This window comes from Salmo trutta, chromosome 2 (genome assembly GCF_901001165.1).
Source record: "Salmo trutta chromosome 2, fSalTru1.1, whole genome shotgun sequence".
Lineage (NCBI taxonomy): Eukaryota > Metazoa > Chordata > Actinopteri > Salmoniformes > Salmonidae > Salmo > Salmo trutta.
The window spans coordinates 31,316,344-31,343,927 of record NC_042958.1 but is presented as its reverse complement, the minus strand read 5'-3'; the positions used below and the strand labels follow the sequence as shown (position 1 = coordinate 31,343,927).

General features: G+C 41.5%; 1 protein-coding gene across 1 annotated transcript in view; it reads right to left on the bottom strand.

Annotated features, from left to right (window-relative positions):
• LOC115154048 (cadherin-20-like) overlaps window positions 1–27,584 on the bottom strand; it is a 168,655-nt gene that overhangs the window by 36,093 nt on the left and 104,978 nt on the right. Inside the window, exon 2 of the mRNA XM_029699875.1 lies at window positions 780–1,159. Within this exon, the coding sequence (XP_029555735.1) occupies window positions 780–1,016 (237 nt within the window). The 5' untranslated portion in view covers window positions 1,017–1,159. The remainder of the gene's footprint in view (window positions 1–779; window positions 1,160–27,584) is intronic.

Sequence of the window (27,584 nt, the reverse complement as noted above, 5' to 3'; positions counted from 1 at the left end):
TATCATAAATAGTATTTGAACCCAGGTCAAGAGATGACACACACACACACGGTTAGTGTAGATTCTCAATAAGCACCCTGCTTTACCCCTATTGGTCCTGGTCAAAAGTAGTGCACTATGTGGAATAGGGTGCAATTTGGGACAGACAGAATTTGGGACAGAATCATTCTGACTTCACTGAATCAGTGACATTTCACTACTTGACTTTACAAGGTGGTGGTTCAAAAGATTTCTGTAAAAAAAAGAAGAAAGAAAATGGACAGTTCCACCATCTACACTTAACCCCTGGCTATACACCTTTCACACTGAGAAGGTCTCCTCTGCTTTGTCAGAGGGGCAGACAATAAGGAATGAGTGACGGCAAACTGCCCCATTCACTCATCCACACTCTAACTCTCCATACAAACACAGTGGGGAACGTACTGCAGAGGTTGTATCCAAAATGGCACCCTATGGGTCTTAGCCAAAAGTAGTACACTTTATAGGTAATAGGATGACATTTGGGATGTAGGCACAAAGATCATTGGCAGAAGAGGATACTTTGACCACTCAGGTGTTAAAGTGGCTTGAACATTTGATCAATGATGATAGAGCCTGTGGTCAGCAGAGGTAGCATTCAGCCGACAGTGACGATATTGATTGAAAAGTTGAGAGCTGTCATCGAACAGTTCAATAATAATGACGGTGGACATTTAGCAGATGCTTTAATCGAAAGTGACATGCAGTTCACACATATTCTCTTTGTGTGTGTGTGTGTGTGTGTTTGTGTGTGGACTTGCCTTTCCAATGTACAGCGGCTCCTGTCCAGTGTACTCCTCCAGCACAAAGAACTGGTTCCATACCCAGCCTCTCTTCACCCTCCTCAACAGTCCTGCTCCACTCTCCTCTTCTGTCTTGGCTCTATCCATACGGCCCTGGGCCTCAGACAACAGGGCCAGCAAGGCCAGACCTATGCTGAGTAGGAGGGTGTAGACAGGCCTACCACCCCCAGGATGGTGGTGATGTCGATCTCCCATGATGGATGCTCAACAGCAAATCAAATCAATTTGTTTTCAAAATGGGGTTTTGTGTTTTCTTTGGTGATACGATGACCCACTGATGACAGGCCTTTGTTTCTTGTGTCTTGGGAAGGTCTTCAATTGGCTACTTTCTCCTTTTCCTGCTTCGTGGAAAGTGAAAAAAGAAAAGAGAGAAAGATGAGTTTCATATCCTCCAAATGTAGATGTCATTATTGGAAACTGACTCTATCGTCCTTGGCCTATAAGCTCCTTCTCTGTTTCCTTATTTATTTATTTCCTTCTCTGAAACTATTGAGGAAAGTATGGATGGATTAACCACTTATGGCTAGGGGGCAGTATTTTCAAGGCTGGATAAAAAACGTACCCGATTTAATCTGATTATTAGTCCTGCCCAGAAACTAGAATATGCATATAATTATTAGCTTTGGATAGAAAACACTCCAAAGTTTCTAAAACTGTTTGAATGGTGTCTGTGAGTATAACAGAACTCCTATGGCAGGCAAAAACCTGAGAAGGTTCTGTTCAGGAAGTACCCTGTCTGAACATTTCTTGCCCTTGTTGATTCTCTCTATCTATTACAAGGGATCTCTGCTGTTACGTGACACTTCCCACGTCTCCAATGGGCTCTCAGAGCCCGGGAAAAACAGGAATGACGTAATTCAAAGCCCTGGCTGAAACACACGAGAGCAAAAGCTAAGTGGGCTATCAGTGGAGAAATGCTTACGCTCGTGACCTGCCCCGCCCCCGTCTTTCGGTTTTTCCCTCAGTTTACAGACATGCAGATTCCCGGTCGGAATATTATCGCTTTTCTACGAGATAAATTGCATAAAAATTGGTTTTAAACAGCGGTTGACATGCTTCGAAGTACAGTAATGGAATATTTCGAATTTTTTTGTCACATTCTGCGCAATGCGCACGACCGTGATTTACCATTGGGATAGTGTCTAGAACGCACGAACAAAACGCCGCTATTTGGATATAACTATGGATTATTTGGAACCAAACCAACATTTGTTATTGAAGTAGAAGTCCTGGGAGTGCATTCTGACGAAGAACAGCAAAGGTAATCAAACTTTTCTAATAGTAAATCGGAGTTTGGTGAGTATCACACTTGGTGGGTGTCAAAATAGCTAGCCTGTCATGGCCGGGCTATCTACTCAGAATATTGCAAAATGTGCTTTCACCGAAAAGCTATTTTAAAATCGGACATAGCGAGTGCATAAAGGAGTTCTGTATCTATAATTCTTAAAATAATTGTTATGTTCTTTGTGAACGTTTATCGTAAGTAATTTAGTAAATTCACCGGAAGTGTTCGGTGGGAATGCTAGTCACATGCTACCACATGCTAATGTAAAAGCTGGTTTTTGATAGAAATATGAACTTGATTGAACAAAACATGCATGTATTGTATAACATAATGTCCTAGGATTGTCATCTGATGAAGATCATCAAAGGTTAGTGCTGCATTTAGCTGTGGTTTGGGTTTTTGTGACATTATATGCTAGCTTGAAAAATGGGTGTCTGATTATTTCTGGCTGGGTACTCTGCTGACATAATCTAATGTTTTGCTTTCGTTGTAAAGCCTTTTTGAAATCGCACAGTGTGGTTAGATCAACGAGAGTCTTGTCTTTTAAAATGGTGTAAAATAGTCATATGTTTGAGAAATTGAAGTAATAGCATTTCTAAGGTATTTGAATATCGCACCATTGGATTACACTGGCTGTTGAGTAGGTGGGACGCAAGCGTCCCACTGGCCCAGAGAGGTTAAAACTCAGTGAGTGGGGCCTCACACTGCATTCTAAATACATGTAGAGGAGGAGAGGGGAGAGAAGAGGGGAGAGAAGAGGGGAGAGAAGAGGGGAGAGAAGAGGGGAGAGACGGGGAAAGGATGGGAGAGAGACGGGGGAGAGGTTACTCCTCTCCCATTCACTGTTGTGCTTAGGCAACAGAAACCATCTTCAAAACGCCTTTCCTCAACCCCCTCCCCCCATCTTTCTCTTTGCTTTCTTTCTGTGTTGGTGCTTCACCCTCTCTTTTCAGTTTCTATAGGAACAGCGGTAACTTCTCTCATTTCTCTCTCGCTAACAGTCTCTCAGTGTGTATTTGCTTCCCTCACTCTCTTTCTCTCCCCTCTTTCCCTCTCTCTTAGAAAAAAAGGTGCTATCTAGAACCTAAAATGGTTATTCAGCTGTCCCCATCAGATAACCCTTTCCACAGAGGGTTCTACATGGAACCCAAAATGGTTATCCTATGGGGATAGCCAAATAACTCTTTTGGAAGCCTTTTTTCTGAGAGTGTAGAGGAGGCGGTGCTGTTTCTCCCGGCCTCTCTCTCTCCCTCTCCCCCAGTCTCGCCTTCTTCCTCTCCCCTCTTCCCTGTCCTCTCTTCCTTTCTTTCCTCTCTACCTCTCTTTCCCTGGCTGTTGTAGAAGAGTTGAGATTTGCACTGTTCCTCATCTGTTAAGGTGCCACCAACCTCCTAAATTCAAGCTGCCCCTGCTGCCTAACTGGACAACAAACAACTAGTGGTGCTTTGGTGCTTTCCAATGAGGGTGTGGAGTTCTGCAAGATGTTTTGTTTCCACCATTTGGAATAGACTTAATAACTTATTTTTATAACTTAAATTTTTTCTGCACTCGGACAGCCCACAATAATCCGAAAAAACAAGGTCAATTGTTACTTTATGGTGCTGTAGATTAAAAAAAAAAGTTTTTTATTGATTTCAAGTAAAGTTTTACATTTAATCAATGTAGTTTTCTACTCAAACTGTGCCTTTATGACACTCGCTTGATTTCCGTTCCTTTTATCAGTGAGTTGGTCACATCTGTTTGCCTCCACCACAATCTATTCCCGCTCTTTAATTAACAAGCTGCACGGGGGGAAAACTGACAGATCTATAGTGAAAAGGGGGGAAAGAGAAAAGAGAAAAGCGGAAGAAAAGAATGCTAGCAGGGGGCGTGGAGAGAGAAATGGAAAGTAGGGGGTGACAAAAAGAGAAAGAGAGAGAGAATAGAGAAAGAGAGACTGTGTTGAGCTCTATTATATTGTGTAAGAGAGAGAGCTCATTGTGCCATAGAGGACACTCTCTGAATCTCCAAACACAGTTAATCATTATTGAAGAGTCACAAAGAGACTGGTGGCTACGGAAGGGTGCTGGGCGGGGTGCTATTGCTAGAAAGGCCCTGACAGGAGGGGGTATCTGGCTCCTAGCCCCCTAACTCAGGGGATCTGTCCCAAATGTCACCCTATTCACTATGGGCCATGGTCAAAAGTAATGTAATTTATATGGAATGGGGTGCCATTTGGGACACACCCAACCTGGGACTCAAAGCCCCACGAGGGCCCCTGACAGGCTGGGTGAGCCCTGACCTCCATGGGCCCCTCCTGGTCTCTGCTCTATTCTCTCTGTATTCTGTCTCCATTATTTCCAATCAAGTGGCCCTGTTGATCATTATGAAGTCAAATTAGCACCTCGCTAAACCTTCCGCACACCCCTTCACCTCCCCAGCCCCCTTCTCCGTCAAAGGTTAGGACTTGCACCCGTTATATTCGGCCTCTATTTTGTTGTGTCTAATGAGGTGACATGCTACATAATTGTGCTGGCTAAACACTCCACACATCTCCCTCAGACTAATCTGATAGCTTTTCACTTATTAAAGAAAAAAGAAAAAAAGCAGCTGTTCTTGCTGCTCCTGCCTTTACGACCTGCCACACAAGTTGCCCCCTGTCCTGAGCAGAGGAATGAAGGGAGGGAGGGATGGATGGAGTGGGGAGGGTCGAGGAGGCATCATATGAGAAAGCTTTACCAAACATAAGAATAGAGAGGGTATTTTCCCACCACAATTACATATTCTACGGAAATTGTAAAAGCCACTTTAACGTCCAAGGAGAACTGAGAGATGTAGAATCCTGTTGCACGGTCTGTGTGTGTGTGTAAGTTTGTAAGTGTGTAAATTAAGGAGGGGCTGTCACAATCAACAGCTGTAGCAGCTGGTGTTGGCAATTGAAGGACCGTATTGTTGAGTCATCAAAATCTCAGTCAGTCTGTCAGCATTGCACCTTATTCCCTATTTAGTGCACTACCCTGGTCAAAAGTATTGCACCTTGTAAAGAATGGTGTGCCATTTGGGATGCAGACTTAGCTTGTCAGTATGACCATGAACTACTATTTGGTGACAAAATACCTTTAAAAGATGTTTGTAGCTGAACACCACTTTTCTTTTTCCCTTCCCTTAGGCCAACTACAGAAAATTTCCCCAGTTAAAACAAGGCTTTCACAGGTGGAATCTCAACTAACAATCAGAACTGTACAAAAATACTCTGTGAATGCAGCCTGACTTAAGTGCTCTGCTGCAGATCATATGAAAAGGATTTATACAATTTTACAAGTCAATCTTGTATGATTGTGGCCTACTTCCTATCGATAGAGCACTTCCCTCTTGAGAGCAGGGGTGTACTTGTCCAAAACAGACTTATACACTCTGCTTTTGAACCATCAACAACTTTTCAACACATCAACAATGCACATTTTGAAGAGATAAATTCAGACTTTCTCTGAACTTTGTGTGTGGTAACAACGGTGTGGTCAACAACAGAACTGTCACACAGATACAGTATAACTTCATGTGTGGCGTGACAGTGTGGTTGTCACGTCTAATTCTGCTCCTCCCCTACGGCGTGCGACATCGCCGGAATACTAACCACCAGTCCTGGCACTCATCATTACGAGGAGCCGTGCATCAGAGGGTGGGGGGTGTACCATCATGTCTACTCCTGCTCCTACCCTCCGGCATAAGACTTCGCTGGAATACTAATCACCGGTCCTGGAACTCATCATTACTCGCACCTGGGACTCATTGTTAGGATTCACACCTGGCCCTCATTACCTCCCCTTTATAAGTGCCTTCCTTTTGTTCATTCCTCAGTTGGTACTACATCAAATCACATCACATCGTATTGGTCACATACACATGGTTAGCAGATGTTAATGTGAGTGTAGCGAAATGCTTGTGCCTCTAGTTCTGACAGTGCAGTAATATCTGACAAGTAATCTAACAAATTCCCCAACAACTACCTGATACACACAAATCTGAAGGGGTGAATGGGAATATGTACATATAAGTACATGGATGCGCGATGGCTGAGCTGCATAGGCAAGGTGCAATAGATGGTATAAAATAATGTATATACATGTGATATGAGTAATGTAAGATTTTGTAAACATTATTAATAAAGTGGCATTGCTTAAAGTGCCATTGTTTAAAGTGACTAGTGATCCATTTATTAAAGAGTCCAGTGATTGGGTCTCAATGTAGGCAGCAGCCTCTCTGAGGTAGTGATTCATGTTTAGAAATCTGATGGCCTTGAGATAGAAGCTGTTTTTCAATCTCTCAGTCCCAGCTTTGATGCACCTGTACTGACCTCACCTTCTGGAATTCTAGCGGTGTGAACAGGCAGTGGCTAAGGTGGTTGTTGTCCTTGATTACCTTTTTGGACTTCCTGTGACATCGGGTGCTGTAGGTGTCATGGAGGGCAGGTCGTTTGCCCCCGGTGATGCGTTGTGCAGACTGCACCACCCTTTGGAAAGCCTTGTGGTTGAGGGCGGTGAAGTTGCCGTACCAGGCTGTGATACAGCCCAACAGGATGCTCTCGACTGTGCATCTGTAAAAGTTTGTTAGGGTTTTAGGTGACAAGCCAAATTTCTTCAGCCTCCTGAGGTTGAAGAGGTGCTGTTGTGCCTTCTTCACCACACTGTCTGTGTGAATGGACCATTTCAGTTTGTCTGGGATGTGTACGCCGAGGAACTTAAAACTTTCCACCTTCTCCACTGCTGTCCCTTCTATGTGGATGGGGGGTGCTCCCTCTGCTGTTTCCTAAAGTCCAAGATCATCTCCTTTGTTTTGTTGACGTTGAGTGAGACGTTGTTTTCCAAACACCACACTCCGAGTGCCCTCACCTCCTCCCTGTAGGCTGTCTCGTCGTTGTTGATGATCAAGCCTACTACTGTTGGGTCGTCTACAAACTTGATGATTGATTTGGAGGCATGCATGGCCACACAGTCGTGGGTGAACATGGAGTACAGGAGAGAGCTGAGCACACACCCTTGTGGGGCCCCAGTGTTGAGGGTCAGCGAGGTGAAGATGTTGTTTCCTCCATTCACCATCTGGGGGAGGCCCATCAGAAAGTCCAGGACCCAATTACACAGGACGGGGTTGAAACCCAGGGCCTCCAGCTTGATGATGAGCTTGGAGGGCACTATGGTGTTCAATGCTGAACTGTAGTCAAAGAACAACATTCTTACATAGGTATTATTTTTGTCCAGATGGGACAGGGCAGTGCGATTGCATCATCTGTGGACCTGTTGGGGCGGTATGCAAACTGAAGTGGGTCTAGGGTGGCAAGTAAGGTGGAGGTGACATGATCCTTGACTAGTCTCTCAAAGCACATCATGATGACAGAAGTGAGTGCTATGGGGCAGTAGTAATTTATTTCCGTTTTTTTCTTTGCCTTCTTGGGTACAGGAACAATGGTAGCCATCTTGAAGCATGTGGGGACAACAGACTGGGATAGGAAGTGATTTAACCTGTTATGGATAGGGGGCAGTATTTTCACGGCTGGATAAAAAACGTACCCAATTTAATCTGTTTATTACTCCTGCCCAGAAACTAGAATATGCATATAATTGTTTGATTTGGATAGAAAACACCCTAAAGTTTCTAAAACTGTTTGAATGGTGTCTGTGAGTATAACAGAACTCATTTGGCAGGCAAAAACCTGAGAAGATTCTGTACAGGAAGTGCCCTCTGACCATTTCTTGGCCTTCTACACTCTCTTTATTGAAAACAAAGGATCTCTGCTGTAACGTGACACTTTGTAAGGCTCCCATAGGCTCTCAGAAGGCTGCAAACCGGTGAATGACGTCTTTGCAGGCCCTGGCTGAAAAACACTAGCGCATTTGGATAATGGTCGATCAGAGAACTATGAGACTGAGGCGCGTGCACGAGGCGACACCATGTTTTTATTTTTTCGTCTTTGAACTAAAACAGGGTTTCCCGGTCGGAATATTATCACTTTTTTACGAGAAAAATCGCATAAAAATAGACATCCGATCCTCGTTTGTTAAGTCAAATGACACCGCTGGTCCTGCTCACATTGCCCTACCCTATGCTTTGACCTCTTTCTCCCCTCTCTCTCCAGATGAAATCTTGCGACTTGTGACGGCCGGCCGCCCAACAACATGCCCGCTTGACCCTATCCCCTCCTCTCTTCTCCAGACCATTTCCGGAGATCTTCTCCCTTACCTCACCTCGCTCATCAACTCATCCTTGACCACTGGCTACGTCCCTTCCGTCTTCAAGAGAGCGAGAATTGCACCCCTTCTCAAAAAACCTACACTCGATCCCTCCGATGTCAACAACTACAGACCAGTATCCCTTCTTTCTTTTCTCTCCAAAACTCTTGAGCGTGCCGTCCTTGGCCAGCTCTCTTGCTATCTCTCTCAGAATGACCTTCTTGATCCAAATCAGTCAGGTTTCAAGACTGGTCATTCAACTGAGACTGCACTTCTCTGTGTCACGGAGGCTCTCTGCACTGCTAAAGCTAACTATATCTCCTCTGCTCTCATACTTCTAGACCTATCTGCTGCCTTTGATACTGTGAACCATCAGATCCTCCTCTCCACCCTCTCCGAATTGGGCATCTCCGGCGCGGCTCACTCTTGGATTGCGTCCTACCTGACAGGTCGATCCTACCAGGTGGCGTGGCGAGAATCTGTCTCCGCACCACGTGCTCTCACCACTGGTGTCCCCCAGGGCTCAGTTCTAGGCCCTCTCCTGTTCTCGCTATACACCAAGTCACTTGGCTCTGTCATATCCTCACATGGTCTCTCCTATCATTCCTACGCAGACGAAACACAATTCATCTTCTCCTTTCCCCCTTCTGATAACCAGGTGGCGAATCGCATCTCTGCATGTCTGGCAAACATATCAGAACTGCCCATTTCATGATCTCGCCATCACGGTTGACAACTCTATTGTGTCCTCCTCCCAGAGTGCTAAGAGCCTTGGCGTGACCCTGGACAAAACCCTGTCATTCTCCACTAACCTCAAGGTGGTGACCCGATCCTGTAGGTTCATGCTCTACAACATTCGCAGAGTACGACCCTGCCTTACACAAGAAGCGGCGCAGGTCCTAATCCAGGCACTTGTCATCTCCCGTCTGGATTACTGCAACTCGCTGTTGGCTGGGCTCCCTTCATGTGCCATTAAACCCCTTACAACTCATCCAGAACGCCGCAGCCCATCTGGTGTTCAACCTTCCCAAGTTCTCTCACGTCACCCCGCTCCTCCGCACACTCCACTGGCTTCCAGTTGAAGCTCGCATCTGCTACAAGACCATGGTGCTTGCCTACGGAGCTGTGAGGGGAACGGCACTTCCGTACCTTCAGACTCAGATCAGTCCTTACGCCCAAACAAGGGCACTGCGTTCATCCATCTCTGGCCTGCTGGCCCCCCTACCTCTGTGGAAGCACAGTTCCCGCTCAGCCCAGTCAAAACTGTTCACTGCTCTGGCACCCCAATGGTGGAACAAGCTCCCTCACGGCGCCAGGACAGCGGAGTCAATCACCACCTTCCGGAGACACCTGAAACCCCACCTCTTTAAGGAATACCTGGGATAGGATAAAGTAATCCTTCTACCCCCCCCCCCAAAAAAAATATATAGATGTCCTATTGTAAAGTGGTTGTTCCACTGGATATCATAAGGTGAATGCACCAATTTGTAAGTCGCTCTGAATAAGAGCATCTGCTAAATGACGTAAATGTAAATGTAAATTAAAACAATAGTTCAGTTCACATAACAGGGTTGACCTTAAAATGAGGGACATATGTAAATCAATCACTAATCACATGAAATAAATAATCTGCAGACATTACTTCGTCAAAGCAAAACAATAATTAGGGCCTTACAATGATGATTAAAACTTGGAGAAATATTGGGTTTAAGTGGGTTAAAATCTTCCTAGAAGTCTTAGAGGGTGGGCAGAGGGACACGTCAAAATGCATAATTTTGGCACAGCAGGTCTTTATTCATATTAGAAATCAGATTTTTATAATTTTCCATGTGGTCTATAGCAGTGGTTCTTAAATGGATTTGCCTAGGGACCCAAATTTAACCAGGTTGTCTCAGTTGGGACCCAATATTTGTGTTGAGAAAAAGAATCAGCAAAATACAATCTGGAAAACTATTTTGAATGCTTTTTCATAGTAAATGTAGCAATTATATGACAAGGGAACAACATTCCCACCTCTTTCATTAATCAATAATAACATTTTGCCCATATTCTTGATGAAGAATGCTAATAAACTCACTGGTTTGAGAACACAAAATCAACCAAAAGTCTGCTGCTAATAGCTCTATATTGAAAATACTGTGATTAAATGAAATCTGAGATTACATTATTTACAAATAATTTCATTATAATTTTTAACACGCTTTCTACCTGGTTTAAGTAAATGTTTTTATTTGTATATTACTTTAAGGACAATTCCACCCAAAAACGATCTTTTGGTATTTGTTTCTTTAGTCCATTGTTGATATAGTCCCAAAATGTTTCACATGTCAGCAATTACATTTTGAAGATATATAACTTTCAAAATACAGAAATGCAAAACGCAGTATCAAAATGCAAAATATTTCTGTATTTTGATAGTTATATATCTTCAAAATGTGATTGCTGACATGCAAAACCCCAGTTTGTGCCAAGAAGGGGGGGTGTATACTCAGTGTATATTAAAGTGCACTTCATTTAATATAACAGGCTTTTATATCAAAGGTGGGCAAAAGGAATTAATTTCATGGAACAACCTATACGTAACAATATACCTATTGAAGAGATGACGTTTATACTTTCTCCCAACTTTGTGTGTAGCGCGACAGTGTGGTCCTATATACCATGTAGATCCAGGTCCTCCAATTCATTAATAAGGATTGATTTCACAGTGGGCATGTCCGTATCCTCCGTTCACCCCTATCTAAGAGGACCATTGGTCCATAAATGGACCAGTTAAAGAGGGAGTCACCGTGAAAGAAGGCCAATTTTGGGCTCCCAACATCGTAAAACCCCTTGTGGGGAACCACAGGAAGATACGTCATGGCTAATTTGTTAACCACAATTGATTTAGCATGGTGGAGAAAGTTGAGGAAGTAGACACTATCGGGGCACTTCAAATCTTTGTCCCCAGAGAAGGATGAATGTATGTAGGTTCTTTAGGGCAGCTGGATTGAAAGCTAAAATCCTGGTATGGGAGACCAGATTCCCACCCATGTTAGACTGAAAAAAACACAAGGCATAAACATGGTTGGTTCATGAAAACAGATAGTCAACCAAATGAATAAACATAATCCCTCTCCGTCCTGTCTCTATGTGTTCTGGGGGCCACATGTGAGCCTCTTCAATTATAGGATCTCTGTACTCTGAACCCAGTTGTGTGGCTTTGTCTGTCTGCTGCATCAGTGGACTAGCACTCTCAGTGCCATAAAAAGGGAAAAAATTATTCGCTGAATGTTTCACTCCTTTCTGCTATGCTTTTCTACAACAATATAAAAATTATTTCATTTGTTATTGCACTCTCTCTTTCCATCTCTGGCGCTCCCTGTCTCATTCTTTCTCTCGCTCTCTCCATCTCTCTCTCTCTCTCGCTCCGTCTTTCCCTGCACGTCCATTCATTCCGAGTGGGGTGGAAACCTTGTCATTTATGGAGAAATTAAATCATACAAACTGGCATTCATCCCGATCACTGGTGCATGGAAATGATGTCATGGAGCATGAGTGTCATCGGGAAAGTTTGCAATCAGTGTCATTTCACCACAAATTAACCAGAGTCCTAGATGGGTTGCATCTCAAAGGCATCCAGTTCCCTGCATAGTGCACTGCTTCTGACCATAGGGAAAAGGGTGCCATTTAGGACATAGCCTGGGATCATCCAGGATCCCTGGGAAGCAGTTGTTAGTTATTATAGAGAAAACACAGCAACATATCAGCATGATGTGCGTCACTCAGTTCCATGAATGAGCATTAATCGTCCCCACTTTTGACACAGATAATAATCACAATATCCTTTGTGCCTCAAGCTGTGTCTGAGCACAGCTGTCAATCCACTGGCGAAATACCCAGCTTCAAATTACAAGACAGGAGACAGTTTAATGGTTTTGGAGAAGAGTTAAAAAAAATAAGACCTCCTTGTCATGTTGAAAAATGTAAGCCTTCACTGTGAGTGAGGAGTGAGGTTTGAATGCTAAACTGAAGTCCCTAAAAGCAGACCTAATAATACAGTGTGTTTGAACTGCCGACAAGGCTAGACGTGTACAGAATGAGCCTATACAGTTTGAACTCCGATTCATATTGAAGTTATACAAGTTTGTACTTTGCCACAAGCATTCTCACAGACCAATACTCACTCGTAATACTCTGGTCGTCTCTTGACAGCCAAATATCCTGCTGTACAAGACAAGCATTCTTACAGACCAATTCTCTATACTGAAAAACAGGTTACAGCTTCAGTTAGCTAGTTTTCCCACACTGGCATCATCTCTGCCAGTCACATTTTCCACAGGTTTCTCTTTCCGTTTCTGAATATTCAAAATATTCAGTCAAAAGAAAAACTTCCAAGACAAGGTCTGTAACACCCAGTCAAGCGTTTAATTGAAATCTCTCATTGATGATCATTTAGAAAAGCATTCTAGCGTGGAGTCAGAATCAATTAAAATTCCACACCTTACCTTCTATTTTTCCTTATTTCTTTTTTCTCTGTCCTTTTCAGACAGTTTTTGCTCTTCTTCGCTTATCTGTCTCTTCTTCTTTTCTCTCAAAGCTCACTAAATTCCCCTTGTAAAAGTTGTGGAAGTAACTGCCTGCAGTGCATCAGTTCCCTATAGAGTCACCTTGGGTCCATGCTCCCTCTCAACTATACTGGCTGTCATTCTTTGAAAAGTTTATACTTCTCTCTCTCCCCCTCTCTCTCTCTCGCTCTCTCTCTCTCTCTCTCTCTCTGTCTTGCTCTCTATGCATTCTTCTTCCTCTCTCCCTTTTACTTTCCACTCTCTCTCTCGTTCCATCTCCACACTCTCATCCACAGTGTCATCCCCCCAGGAGCCAATCAGACTAAAGGACCATTTTCTGCTGTGCACAATCAGGGGTCAGCCCTCTTGATCCATCGTAATCCAGCAATCTGCAACCTGAAGCAGGGGACAAGAATTCTGCGAAGAGCAGAGAAAGGGAGGAGGGGAGGAGAGAGAGAGGAGAGAGAGAGAGAGGGAGAGGAGCAGGGTGAGGGGCGGGTTCTTGTGTCACAAATGCCACTCATTTCATCTTTCTGTATTTGCAAGTGAATAAAGTGCCTTGTGTGTGTGGCGGGGGGAGTGCGCGAGAGAAGGGTGTGTACTCATTTCCTTATTTCCTTGAGCGGTGAAGTGGAAAACAGAGAAAGAGGGAGAGAGAGGAAGGGGAAGGAGACATTTTTTTCTTCTCTTCCACCCTTATGCATTTTAATGACAGCATGTCGTACACGGATGGATGGATCTGTACAGGGATTTATAACATTAAAGTTCAAACTTCAAACTACATTATATATCACTGCAATGCCCAGCCAGAGAAAAAGCTATTTGTTTACCAAATTTGCGTAAAGACTGTGGAAAATTAGACGCATGCCAATACACACAAAGCACATAGCCGGCATTAAACATGGTCACGGAAAATCTGATCCCTGTTTAGAATAGAAAAATCATCATCCGTAAAGAAGGAGGAGCAGGAGGAAAAACCAATGTTTCATTTAAAGCAATAATGAAATTAATATGGTAAAGTTGAGTATTTTGACATGGTCCCAAATGGCATCCTATTCCCTACACAGTGTATCAAAAGTAAAGCACTATATAGGGAATAGGATGCCAATTGGGATAAAATCTTTGTGCACGATTTTTCTTCTTTACTTCTTTCCACTAAATAAACTAGGAGAGAGAACATTGCAAGAATTATTCAACCATGCTTAGATAGTAAATTAAAATATATTAGAGGAAGGCAGTGTGACATGGTGTCGGTTTTGTTTCATTACATTTTGCAAGCACTCTGGGTTTGTGAAATGTGCTATACCAAATAAAATGCTTTATCATTAATATTTCATTAGTAGACTATCATTATGTGACCAGTGGCTCTTTTTATCAACTGTTCCAAGCTATTTTGATATTGTAAAAGTGATATAACTTCAGTACTCCAAACATAACCCATATTCCTCTTGTGCACTGCAAGTCATATTTCTTTCCTTCTCTCTTGACATCTTTTCTCTGAGAACAGTAAGCTCTTTTTTCCTCTCCAAGCCTTTCCAGTCTCATCTTCCTGACAGAGTAATTCAGTCTGTTGTATGGTACATAAAATACAGATGACGGCTGTTGTCGTCCTCCACAGCACATATGGACAAAAGGTTACTCTCTCCATCAAGTTCAATATGTTTTTCTCCTTCCCTCCTTCTTTTCCTCTCTTGTCCCATTCAATATGTCTCTTTCTCATTTGCCAGCCCATTCTTCTTTTCCCTGTGTCCCCGACCTCTTTTCTTCTCTGAAGACCTGACTGGTTAGTGCTTCAGCCAATCTGTCAGACAAAGCTTTACTGAGCCCCCAGAAAAGACAGGGGGTCTCGGCACTTCTTAGTCCCTCTTGTTCCCTCTTTGTCAGGGCGGGGTGCGATCGGGGGAGAGGGGCAGGGTTTGACAGGTTGACATTCCACCTCATTGAGCAGCGCTTTCCATCACACTGGCAGGCCGGGAGATCGTAATTGACAGAACTAATTGAACGTATGGTCTTATCGAAGAGAAGGACTCTTTTTTGTCTCCCCCCCAGAGGGAGTCCACCACAATAGTCCTAGGTACAGCATAGAAATTGGATTCAGTTGTGTTCTGGTTGTTCTGCTAATCTGGACATAAGTCTGGTGTGATATGCTTAATGTAATACAGACATGGTGTGTTGTAAAGCTTCCAGGATAAAATCCACCCCTTCAAATGATTAAGTGTTGTCGATTGGCCAAAAGGGAGGAAGCAACAACTTGTTCCCGTCACCTGGTAGTTACATTAATAAATTGGTCATGAAACGGTAGAACTGAAAGAGAGAAAGATATCAGAAATTTTTTTAAAAAGAGGTAGAGAGAGAGCAAATCCTCCATGTCGTCTGACTGAGATGAGAGACGAAAGAAAGGAGAGGAGACACTTTTTTCTGCCCAAGATTAAAAGTGGCACAGACTACAAAAAGTAGACTACAAAGTGATCCCTCATGTCTTTGAGGTGCTCAGATAAAGCTTTTCATGTCTTCCTCCACTTATACTGTAGATAAAAACAAAGGGAAATTATGAGAGGAAGTGGTGACTCCTACCACAGCAGATAAGATTTATGTGTCTATCTATGAAAGTGGAGTAGAGTTGTGTACAGCATGGTCATTTCCAATGTACCAGTTATAAATACTACCTGGTTGTGTCCTAAATGGCACCCTAGCCATATACATTGGCTTGTGGAAGTATTCACCCCCCTTGGCATTTTTCCTATTTAGTTGCCTTACAACCTGGAATTTAAATTGATTTTTTGGGGGGTTTGTTTCATTTGATTTACACAACATGCCTACCACTTTGAAGATCCAACATATTTTTTATTGTGAAATAAACAAGAAATTAGACAAAAAAACGGAGCTTGAACATGCATAACTATTCACCCCCCCAAAGTCAATACTATGTAGAGCCACCTTTTGGTGCAATTACTGATGCAAATCCCTTGGGGTAGGTCTCTATAAGCTTGGCACATCTAGCCACTGGGATATTTACCCATTCTTCAAGGCAAAACTGCTCCAGCTCCTTGAAGTTTGATGGGTTCCACTGGTGTACAGCAATCTTTAAGTCATACCACAGATTCTCAATTGGATTGAGGTCTGGGCTTTGACTAGGCCATTCCAAGATATTTAAATGTTTTCCCTTAAACTACTCGAGTGTTGATTTAGCAGTATGCTTATGGTCATTGTCCTACTGGAAGGTGTACCTCCGTCCTAGTCTCAAATCTCTGGAAGACTGAAACAGGTTTCCCTCAAGAATTTTCCTGTATTTAGCACCATCCATCATTCCTTCAATTCTGACCAGTTTCCCAGTCCCTGTCGATGAAAAACTTCCCACAGCATGATGCTGCCACCATTATGCTTCACTGTGGGGATGGTGTTTGTGGGGTGATGAAAGGTGTTGGGTTTGCGCCAGACATAGCGTTTTCCTTGATGGCCAAAAAGCTCAATTTTTGGCTCATCTGACCAGAGTACCTTCCTCCATATGTTTGGCGAGCCTCCCACATGCCTTTTGGCAAACACCAAATGTGTTTGCTTATTTTTTTCTTTAAGCAATGGCTTTTTCTGGCCACTCTTCCATAAAGCCCAGCTCTGTGGAGTGTACGGCTTAAAGTGGTCCTATGGACAGATACTCCAATATTCGCTGTGGAGTTTTGCAGCTCTTTCAGGGTTGTCTTTGGTCTCTTTGTTGCCTCTCTGATTAATGCCCTCCTTGACTGGTCCATGAGTTTTGGTGGGCGGCCCTCTCTTGTCATGTTTGTTGTGGTGCCATATTCTTTCCATTTTCTAATAATCAATTTAATGGTGCTCCGTGGGATGAATACTTTTGCATGGCACTGTACAATCAGAAAGGCACAGCACACAAAATAATCATTTTCCATTGTTAAAAGTAACCCAAGCACCCACAAAATAGGAGCTACATGCAAAACACAGACCCCTTGTGGAAAGTAGGAGAATTGTAACATCACCCTGAATTCAAACAACTCTCCTCCTCCCCCACCTTCACAAAATGTGGACACCCCTCTGAATGACTTATGCTGAATTGGACTTTTTAGTTCTTAATTTACTGGCGGCCAGTTACCTGTAAGTTACTGTAAAACAAAGGTTTGAAAATATACATATATCTCTTGTACAGTAAAAATATGAAATATTTCCCTGCATTCTCTACAGATTTTTTTGTAGGATTGTTTTGAGTGTCTGTTTTCGTATGTACATTGATTGATTAATGCTACATATATGCTACATAAAGATAAATAACATACAACATACATGTTTCTATAAAACAAATCCATACATGTTTCTATAAAACAAATCCAATCAGCTAGTTAGATCTATTGCATCCATTACTAAAATGATTGTTCCAATTTTAATGGTTTAGGTAGTCTACTTAATCAATATGCCTAATTCTGACAGTCATTCTGAATATAGGTTGCGGGTGAAAATGTGTTGGATATTCTAACTGGCTGGATTCAAATAGGAATTTCACATCACAATGAAAACCAGAAAACTTTGAATTCTTCAACCAAGGTATCTGTGAAAGTTAAAAAATAATGCAACCCTAATTGCAGGCCTGATGTTGCCTGTAAAGCATGAATTTCAGGCCATTATATTTGGGTAAAATTTGGCCTCAAAATATGTTTTGTCATAAAAAGTATAATTTGAATGATAACATTCGCCTAGGAAGTCACTTGGTGAAGGCCACAGGACTGAAAATGAATGAAATCAACAATTATATCTATGTCACTAACAAATACAGGCATGGGTATTAACTGTACAATTCACTTGAAAAAACAAAGCAAGTAAAGTACATTGGAGGTCACGCCTGAGTCAATCACTGGACCCAGGTTCAAATAAATGAATTAGGGTCAAACTCCCATAAAAACAACAATCACTTTTTTTTTACAGTGTATTTTATACACTACTTTTGACCAGAGCCATAATGACAAAATACAGGATGTTTTGTATAATTGGAAGACAGCAGGAATTAGGCACTAGGTCAAATAGAGTGAACTATGTCTGCGTCCCAATTAGCACCCTATTCATATACTATGTATTACTTTGGATGAGGGCCTGTAGGGCTCTGGTCAAAAGTGGTGCACTATATATGGAAAAGGTGGACCTTGGTCAGAAGTAGTACACTATATAGGGAATAGAGTGCCATTTGGGATGTAAGCAATGTTTTATATAATTAAGACAGCAAGATTTATGACATTCCAACCCACTATCACAGGTTATTGTGAAACAGATACAAATTAGTTATTGGACATTTGTGACAGGCACGTGGAAAAGTATTGTGTAGTATAATCAAAGATAAAGACAATAGGCTACTTAAGACAGAAAAATAGGAGGGATATCAGTCAGGGAGGATGGGTGGGTGTATAACGCAATGTTTAAGTTTGTTCCACCTGAACGAGTCTGACCACAAGTCAGAGATCACTATGATGACACACCAAATGTGTTTGATGGATCGCGGTAAAAGCGCAGGAATAGGCTTTTGTTGACTACAGTCCAAGCTATTTCTTCCAATGGCGTGAATGCTGTCAGCATCCAAATATTATCGAATTTGAATAAATGCTTGGAGGTAAGGATGACAACAGCAGTGTAGTCTACGGCGATACGGATATAGTTTATTATTGATATCTACATAGCGTATTGATGTGAATTACACTGCTGCTCTCTCATTTAGCTATTTACGCCTTACGGATTGCGGTTGGCTGTTCAAAAATCTAAATGTGTATTTGAACACAATAATGGTTGAATTTAAGACATTTAAGCTGCCTATCAATCATTGTTTTTGAAACCAGTGGACAACATCATAAACAACAGAGCTAATAAGTCCTTAGTTTTGGGGTCATGCTCAGGTAAAACAATTTGTCTAGTCTATACCCCCATATTTCCAAGTCCATTGGAATGACTGGAATTCTGATAGACTTTGGTTTTTAATGTAAAGATATAATTTAATCGTATTATCATATGTAGTAGAAAGCGATGGGTTAGAAGAATCCTACATAACCAACCCATAAAGTAAAATGTAATATCCATATATGGCCAGCTATGTAAACTTTAACATTGATTTGTCCTGCAATAGATGTTGTTCAATTGGTAATATACATATTTGTATTTTCTAATGCCTCTTAAGGGGAATGTAATCTAAAAGTAACGGAATGTAATCAGATTACGCTACTGAGTTTGGGTAATCCAAAAGTTACGTTACTGATTACAATTTTGGACAGGTAACGAATTACATTTAGAAAGTAACCTATCCAACCCTGTCTATTTCACGTTAAGATGTTATAGTGTTTTGTAACTACAGTAGTTCAATGTGCTCTGACTTGGAGCTAGCTAGCTGTCTTCCTACTTTAGATGAGACATTTTTACAAACGTGACCTTTCCAGATTTCCCCACCACCACCTCGCCAGACTCAGAAGCATTCCAGTTGGCATTCTGTTCCTATGTAGCTCATTACTTTTGACCAGAGCCAATAGAGCTCTGGCCACAAGTATGGCACTATATAGGGAATAGGGTGCCACATGGGATGAAACCATCGACTTTCACATCGACACGTTCAAACCGCCCGTCTGCTTTCCAACCTCAATGCAGAAGCTTCTCTTGCTTCCCTGTGACACATAGCTATGGAGTGTGTTCTTTTTGGGATAAAAGGCTTCTCCTCGGGCCGGTTGATGCTGTATTCCGTTGGGGATCAGATGCTAGTTGGCCCTGATGCACTGACGGGAACCGAAGAGACAGCGCAGCTCAGCGAAGTTTAGAAAAGCGGGGTTCGCTGAAAACCTCTGGAATTTGAGTGTGTGTTTGTGTCAGGGAGACCAGGGAAAACATGTCTCTCTGCACTGATATTTACCCTCCAACCCCCCCTCATCCCCCCGTCACTCCCCATAACCCCTAATCTCCATGACCCTGTCCTTGTCCCTGCTGCTGCAATATCCTGCCCCGCTATGCAGCAGAATCGGAGATAGAAAAGTGAAACCATAGAAGCTTACATAAATGGTCTAGACATAAAGTACTGATAATGATGATTGTCAAGAAAAGCAGTTATGTAGAAAGAAACACAGAAACATTTACACACACATACACACACAAATGAACACTGAAAGTCCTTGTGAAGCACAAGTGGGAGAACATTCATTGTAATTGATGCAAGAAGTAGTTGCAAGAAGCAATCAACGCTCATGCAACATGACATTTCTCTAAATTATGGATGCATGAAAGTCAGCATTGTTGCTCCGACTTAATTATTTACTTTAAACACAAAAAGGTGGTTTAAAGACAGAAAAAGCCCTCTGAACGAAATTAAACCAAAACCCAAAGAAAGAAAGAAAGAAGTTCCTGTCCAATTTGAGGAGTTGTCTGAAGCGTGAGAGGAATGGGAGACAGAGGAATATTGCTGTGGCAGAGAGCTTGTAGTGAGGACGACTAGCAACTATTCTGAACTTTGTGTGGTGAGCTTTCTGGCACCCAGTGCTGCAGGACGACATGTTGTGTTACTTTTAACACAATCACCGTGTTGGCACAACATGATTTGTGTTAATTCCTACAATTAATGTGTTAAAAGCTGAAAACCATACAACACACCCTAGAATTGTTAGATTATTGACCAATCACATTGCGGATCTAAAGTCTTCACGCATCTATGCTGCGGCCACAAACCCTGGCCCTCACTTCCTGAAATGTGAAGTGACAGATGACAGCCTGGAGTGAGCCACAGCCAGCAGGAGGAATATGAAACAAAAATCAAGGTAGATTTATTCTTTATCTGAATGAGGTGTCCATTTCAGGCTAATGCGGAGCGGACACGGCGAAATTTTATCCCTGATTTATAAAAATATCATGTATCTCAGGAACATTTGAAGAAGTTAGGCTAGTCAGGCAAATTTGGATTATAAGCGTTATCATATTTCCCAGCATGCTCTACTTCAGGTAGATTAAAAACATATATAGTTTTTTAACACTATCAGTTGGTGTTTTTGCATGCACATTGATTTATTAATCTTATGTTATACAAAGATAAATAACATACATTTATCTAAACTGATACAATCCGTTAGTTCATTAATTTGCAACCGTTACTGAAATGGTTGTTCCAGTTTAAACAATCTTCATATCCTTGGTTGTAAATTTGAATGCTGGTTGCAGGGGAATAAAAATGTAAACTAACACTGGCTGTATTCCAATAGGAATAACACTTTGTAAACCAGTATAATTTCAATTGCAGGTAGGGTTACAAAATGTCAGTAACTACAGTGAGGGGAAAAAGTATTTGATCCCCTGCTGATTTTGTACATTTGCCCACTGACAAAGAAATGATCAGTCTATAATTTTAATGGTAGGTTAATTTCAACAGTGAGAGACAGAATAACAAAAAAATCCAGAAAAATGCATGTCAAAAATGTTATAAATTGATTTGCATTTTAATGAGGGAAATAAGTATTTGACCCCCTCTCAATCAGAAAGATTTCTGGCTCCCAGGTGTCCTTTATACAGGTAACGAGCTGAGATTAGGAGCACACTCTTAAAGGCAGTGCTCCTAATTTCAGTTTGTTACCTGTATAAAAGACACCTGTCCACAGAAGCAATCAATCAATCAGATTCCAAACTCTCAACCATGGCCAAGACCAAAGAGCTCGCCAAGGATGTCAGGGTCAAGATTTTAGACCTACACAAGGCTACAAGACAATCGCCAAGCAGCTTGGTGAGAAGGTGACAACAGTTGGTGTGATTATTCGCAAATGAAAGAAACACAAAAGAACTGTCAATCTCCCTCGGCCTGGGGCTCCATGCAAGATCTCACCTCGTGGAGTTGCAATGATCACGAGATGGATGAGGAATCAGCCCAGAACTACATAGGAGGATCTTGTCAATGATCTCAAGGCAGCTGGGACCATAGTCACAAAGGAAACAATTGGTAACACACTATGCCGTGAAGGACTGAAATCCTGCAGCGCCCGCAAGGTCCCCCTGCTCAAGAAAGCACATATACATGCCCGTCTGAAGTTTTCCAATAAACATCTGAATGATTCAGAGGACAACTGGGTGAAAGTGTTGTGGTCAGATGAGACCAAAATGGAGCTCTTTGGCATCAACTCAACTCACCGTGTTTGGAGGAGGAGGAATGCTGCCTATGACCCAAAGGACACCATCCCCACCATCAAACATGGAGGTGGAAACATTATGCTTTGGGGGTGTTTTTCTGCTAAGGGGACAGGACAACATCACCGCATCAAAGGGACGATGGACGGGGCCCATGTACTGTCAAATCTTGAGTGAGAACCTCCTTCCCTCAGCCAGGGCATTGAAAATGGGTCGTGGATGGGTATTCCAGCATGACAATGACCCAAAACACACGGCCAAGGCAACAAAGGAGTGGCTCAAGAAGAAGCACATTAAGGTCCTGGAGTGGCCTAGCCAGTCTCCAGACCTTAATCCCATAGAAAATCTGTGGAGGGAGCTGAAGGTTCGAGTTGTCAAATGTCAGCCTCGAATCCTTAATGACTTGGAGAAGATCTACAAAGAGGAGTGGCACAAAATCCCTCCTGATATGTGTGCAAACCTGGTGGCCAACTACAAGAAATGTCTGACCTCTGTGATTGCCAACAAGGGTTTTGCCACCAAGTACTAAGTCATGTTTTGCAGAGGGGTCAAATACTTATTTCCCTCATTAAAATGCTAATCAATTTATAATATTTTGGACATGCGTTTTTCTGGATTTTTTGGGTTGTTATTCTGTCTCTCACTGTTCAAATAAACCTACCATTAAAATGATTGACTGATCATTTCTTTTTCAGTGTGCAAACATACAAAATCAGCAGGGGTTCAAATACTTTTTTCCCTCACTGTATTCAACTTTTCCAGAGGATTTCCGGAAATCTCAGTTGCAAACCTTGTGTAAATGGGAGTGAATAAGTAGTGATGTTAGGCTAGGCAGTTTACTTTGGTGCAGTGTGCCGATGCTTGTGTGGCTTTATCAGAAGCATATGATCAATGACGTCCAAAGCTTTATTTTGTCGAACAACCACCTCTTTGGTATTGGTTACGGTAAAACGCTACCCTGCACACATGATATGACGTGTTCCAGGTCATCTATAATGCTGTTCTAAATTATTTTGACCACCAGGTGGCACTAGTTTACACTGTGTTGATCAAAGCCTTGAGTAATTTACCTATTTTTGACAGAATTGGCTGGAAATACTCAACGCTTCAGGACACTCCACTTCCCCATCACTAGGAATAAGCAGGAAATCTTTAATATTTTAAGCAGAATTTCTGGGAATTTTGCAACCTATTTGCAGGCCTGATGTGGACTGTAAACTATAAATTCCAGGCCACTGTTTAATACTAAAATTAAACCTTTTGAGATACATATCAATTAAAACTTAAAAAATAGCATACACCTAAGAACTCACTTGTTGAATGCAACCTAACTAAGTTCGAAAAAGTTCATATATATATTCATATATCTTTGTCACTAACAACTAACAATTAAAGTCATGGGTAGTAACTCTACAATACACGTGAAAAGGAAAGGCACACTGGGAAATTATATTGGAGGGGTGGTTTAGTGGGGTGTGGCTTTACGGCTGTTATTTTTTGGTCACCCGTGAGTAGAAGTGTTGTACCAGTTTAACTCTATATGCTAGAGGTACACATTAATACTTTTATGTTGCCCCATCAAAGTGATTATGGTAAAAAAAACACATTTGTTGTTTTTAAGTAGACACGTGGCTGTGGTATAAAGTAAGGCATAGTTTCTAAGAGTGTGGGTTTACTTTACGCTATGAACTGACACTTTCTATTGTTGGAGGATTCAGCTCTTAAATACTTGGCCTCCACTAGTAAAGCACAATGGAAAAGTAATAAATTATAATTTATTACTGTTGCTATTTAGGTGCCTGTACAGTACTGTACTCATATATTTGAGCTAATATTCTAGCAGTAGAAAGCCCACTTCAAGCACTGGCCTTAGTTATGTTTTAGTAAAGAGTAGTGCTGTTATGTTTGATACCGGAGCTCCGAGGCGTAACTCGAAATCGCTAAGCAGTTTACATTCGAAGCAGCGTGTCGATGCCTGTATCACTTTATCAGAAGCACATGATTAAAAACCTCTTAGTGATCCCTTAACGCGCCAATCCCGTTGGCAGGATAGATTTGACAACACCCGGTGAAATTGCAGAGTGCCAAATTCAAACTACGGAATTATCAATATTCAACATTAACGAAAATATCAAAATTAAGCTTAACTTCTTGTTAATCCAGCCGCTGTGTCAGATTTCAAAAAGGCTTTACAGCGAAAGCACACCATGCGATTATCTGAGGACAGCGCCCCGCATACAAACACATAGAAATGTTTTTCAACCAGGCGACACAAAAGTCAGAAATAACGATATAATTCATGCCTTATCTTTGAGGATCTTCTTCTTTTTGCAATCCCAAATGTCTCAGTGACACAATGAATGATTGTTTTGTTTGATAAATTCCTTCTTTATATCCTCAAAATGTCCATTTATTTGGCGCGTTTGATTCAGAAATACACAGGTTCCAACTCGCCCAACATGACAACAAAGTATCTAATAAGTTACCTGTAAACTTGGTCCAAACATTTCAAACAACGTTCCTAATCCAACCTCAGGTATCCTAAATTGTAAATAATCGATAAAATTTAAGATGGAATAATCTGTTTACAATATCTAAGAAAAATAACACGGAGCGCGCTCCTGTTCACACGCACCAAAATACTAGAGACCTTCAGAGTGACACGTACAAAGAACAGCAATACTTCTTCATTTCTCAAAAGAAAAACATCGACCAATTTCTACAGACTGGTTATATCTAGTGGAAGCCATAGGAACTACAATCTGGGCCCTAATAAATCAGGGTTTCCATAGAAAATCATTGGAAAACACAATGACCTCAAAAAACACATTCCCTGGATGGATTGTGCTCGGGGTTTCGCCTGCCAAATCCGTTCTGTCATACTCACAGCCATCATTCTAACCATTTTAGAAACTTCACAGTGTTTTCTATCCAAATCTATCAATTATATGCATATCCTAGCTTCTGGGCCTGAGTAACAGGCAGTTTACTTTGGGAACGCTTTTCATCCGGACGTGAAAATACTGTCACCTATCCCTAAGAAGTTTTAATGACATTCAAAACTTTGCTTCATTGAAGAATCATCTGATTAGTTTGGTATTGGTTTGTAGAAGACAAAAAACTGATGTTGCCAATTATTTGAATGATTACTTTATTGGCAATGTCGGCAAACTTACGCAGGAAATGCCAACAACGAATAGTGAGACATCGTATTTATGCATAAAAAGACAAATAATGAAAGAAAAGCATTGCAAGGTTTGAATTTTGTAAAGTTAGTGTGAGTGAGATGGAACAATTATTGTTATCGATCAATTATGACAAACCTCCTGGCATTGACAACTTAGATGGAAAGCTACTGAGGATGGTAGCTGACTCTGTAGCCACTGCTATCTGTCATATCTTTAATCTTAGCTTAGAGGAAAGTATTTGTCCTCAGGCCTGGAGGGAAGCCAAGAGTAGTAAAGCAGCCTTTACTGGTTTTAACAGCAGACCTATAAGCTTGCTGCTAGCTCTTATCAAAATGTTGGAAAGAATTGTGTTAGACCAAATACAATGCTATTTCTCTGTAAAAAAACTAACAACAGACTTTCAGCATGCTTATAGAGAAGGGCACTCAACATGTTCTGCACAGACTGTGGGAGCTGTACTGTTAGATTTCAGTGCAGCCTTTGATATTAGTGACTATAACCTGTCGTTGAAAAAAATTATGTGTTATGGCTTTTCAACCTCTGCCATATCATGGATTCAGATATATCTATCTAGTAGAACTCAAAGGGTTTTATTTAACGGAAGGTTCTCTAATGTCAAACATGTAAAGGGTATTGATTCAACCATATATACGCATCAGCAACCACAGCTAATGACGTCACTGAAACCCTTATCAAAGAGTTGCATTCTGTTTTGGAATGGGTGACCAGTAATAAACTGGTCCTGAACATCTCTTACACTAAGAGCATTGTATTTGGTACAAATCACTCACTAATTTCTAGACCTCAGCTGAATCTGGTAATGAGTGGTGTGGCTGTTGAACAAGTTGAGGAGACTAAATTACTTGGCGTTACCTTAGATTGTAAACTGTCATGGTCAAACATATAGATTCAATGGTTGTAAAGATGGGGGAGAGGTCTGTCCGTAATAAAGAGATGCTCTGCTTTTTGACACCACACTCCAAAAAGCAAGTCCTGCAGCCTCTAGTTTTGTCTAATCTTGATTAGTGTCCAGTTGTGTGGTCAAGTGCTGCAAGGAAAGACATATTTAAGCTGCTGCTGTCCCAAAACAGAGTGGCACGTTTTGCTCTTCATTGCAATCAGAGGGCTGATATAAATACTATGCATGCCAGTCTCTCTTGGCTAAGAGTTGAGGATAGACTGACTGCATCACTTTTTCTTTTTATAAGAAACATTAATTTGTTGGAAGTCCAAAATTGTTTGCATAGTCAACTTACACACAGTTCTGACACACACACTTACCCAACCAGACATGACACCAGGGGTGTTTTCGCAGTCCCCAAATCCAGAACAAATTCAACAATAGTACAGTATTATATTTGGAACTTTGTTCCATATCATATTGCTCAAATGAACAGCAAACCTGGTTTCAAAAAACAGATAAAGCAACACCTCACAGCACAACGCCTCTCCCCTATTTGACCTAGATAGTTTGTGTGTATGTATTGGTATTGATATGTAGGCTGTGTGTGCCTTTTTAAATTATTTTGGGAATTGATGTAGTTCTGCCCTTGAGCTGTTCTTGTCTATTACCAATGTAATTAGAGCAGTAAAAATACATGTTTTGTCATAGCCGTGGTATACGGTCTGATATTCCACGGCTGCCAGCCAATCAGCATTCAGGGATTGTACCACCCAGTTTATAATATCAGTTAATCAATGTGCATGTACTGTAGAAAGAGATATGAAAACAAACTATTCTAAAAATCAACCTGCAACAACTCATGATGGGTAATAATAGTAATGAAGCCCCTTAACTTTACACAGTCGAGTAACAACAACACCATGTGATTACAGTGATTTAAATAACACTTGATTTATTCACTGCAGGTGGTGTCAAAATCAATCCCATTGCATTCGCCAAGTAACCAAGCCTATCAATAAAGGGTTTAGCTCATGAGACCTCTTTAAAATAAATCTTAATCACCAAAGCTAGCTTTGTTAAAATATAAAACGTTTGGGAGCAGCAAGGCGATAATAACGAAGCCTGGTTCAACAGCGTTGTCTTTTTTATCCTGGTGATGTTATGATATAATGCTTCTGACCCCAAGCTATTTAGAAATATTGTTGTTGTTTAAAAAAACAGATATCTTGTTTTTCGTTTAATTTGATTAAAAACCAAACTTATTAGAATGTTTCACTACTCTGGCTTTATGCTGACAATGTGCAATGCAATTTAGGAGCCATCTGCTATTTGTAGAAAAGTGTGAATGTGATCTGTCAGATGGTTCCATAATGTGTATAACACATATTTAGGAGCAGTATAACGGTGATTGTACATCCCCACTTTCTCTTTGCATTAGAACTTTGGTCTGCTTCTGTGAAAAGTTTGGACTCATTATGTGCGATGTCCATTGAATGAAAGATGTCAGTGT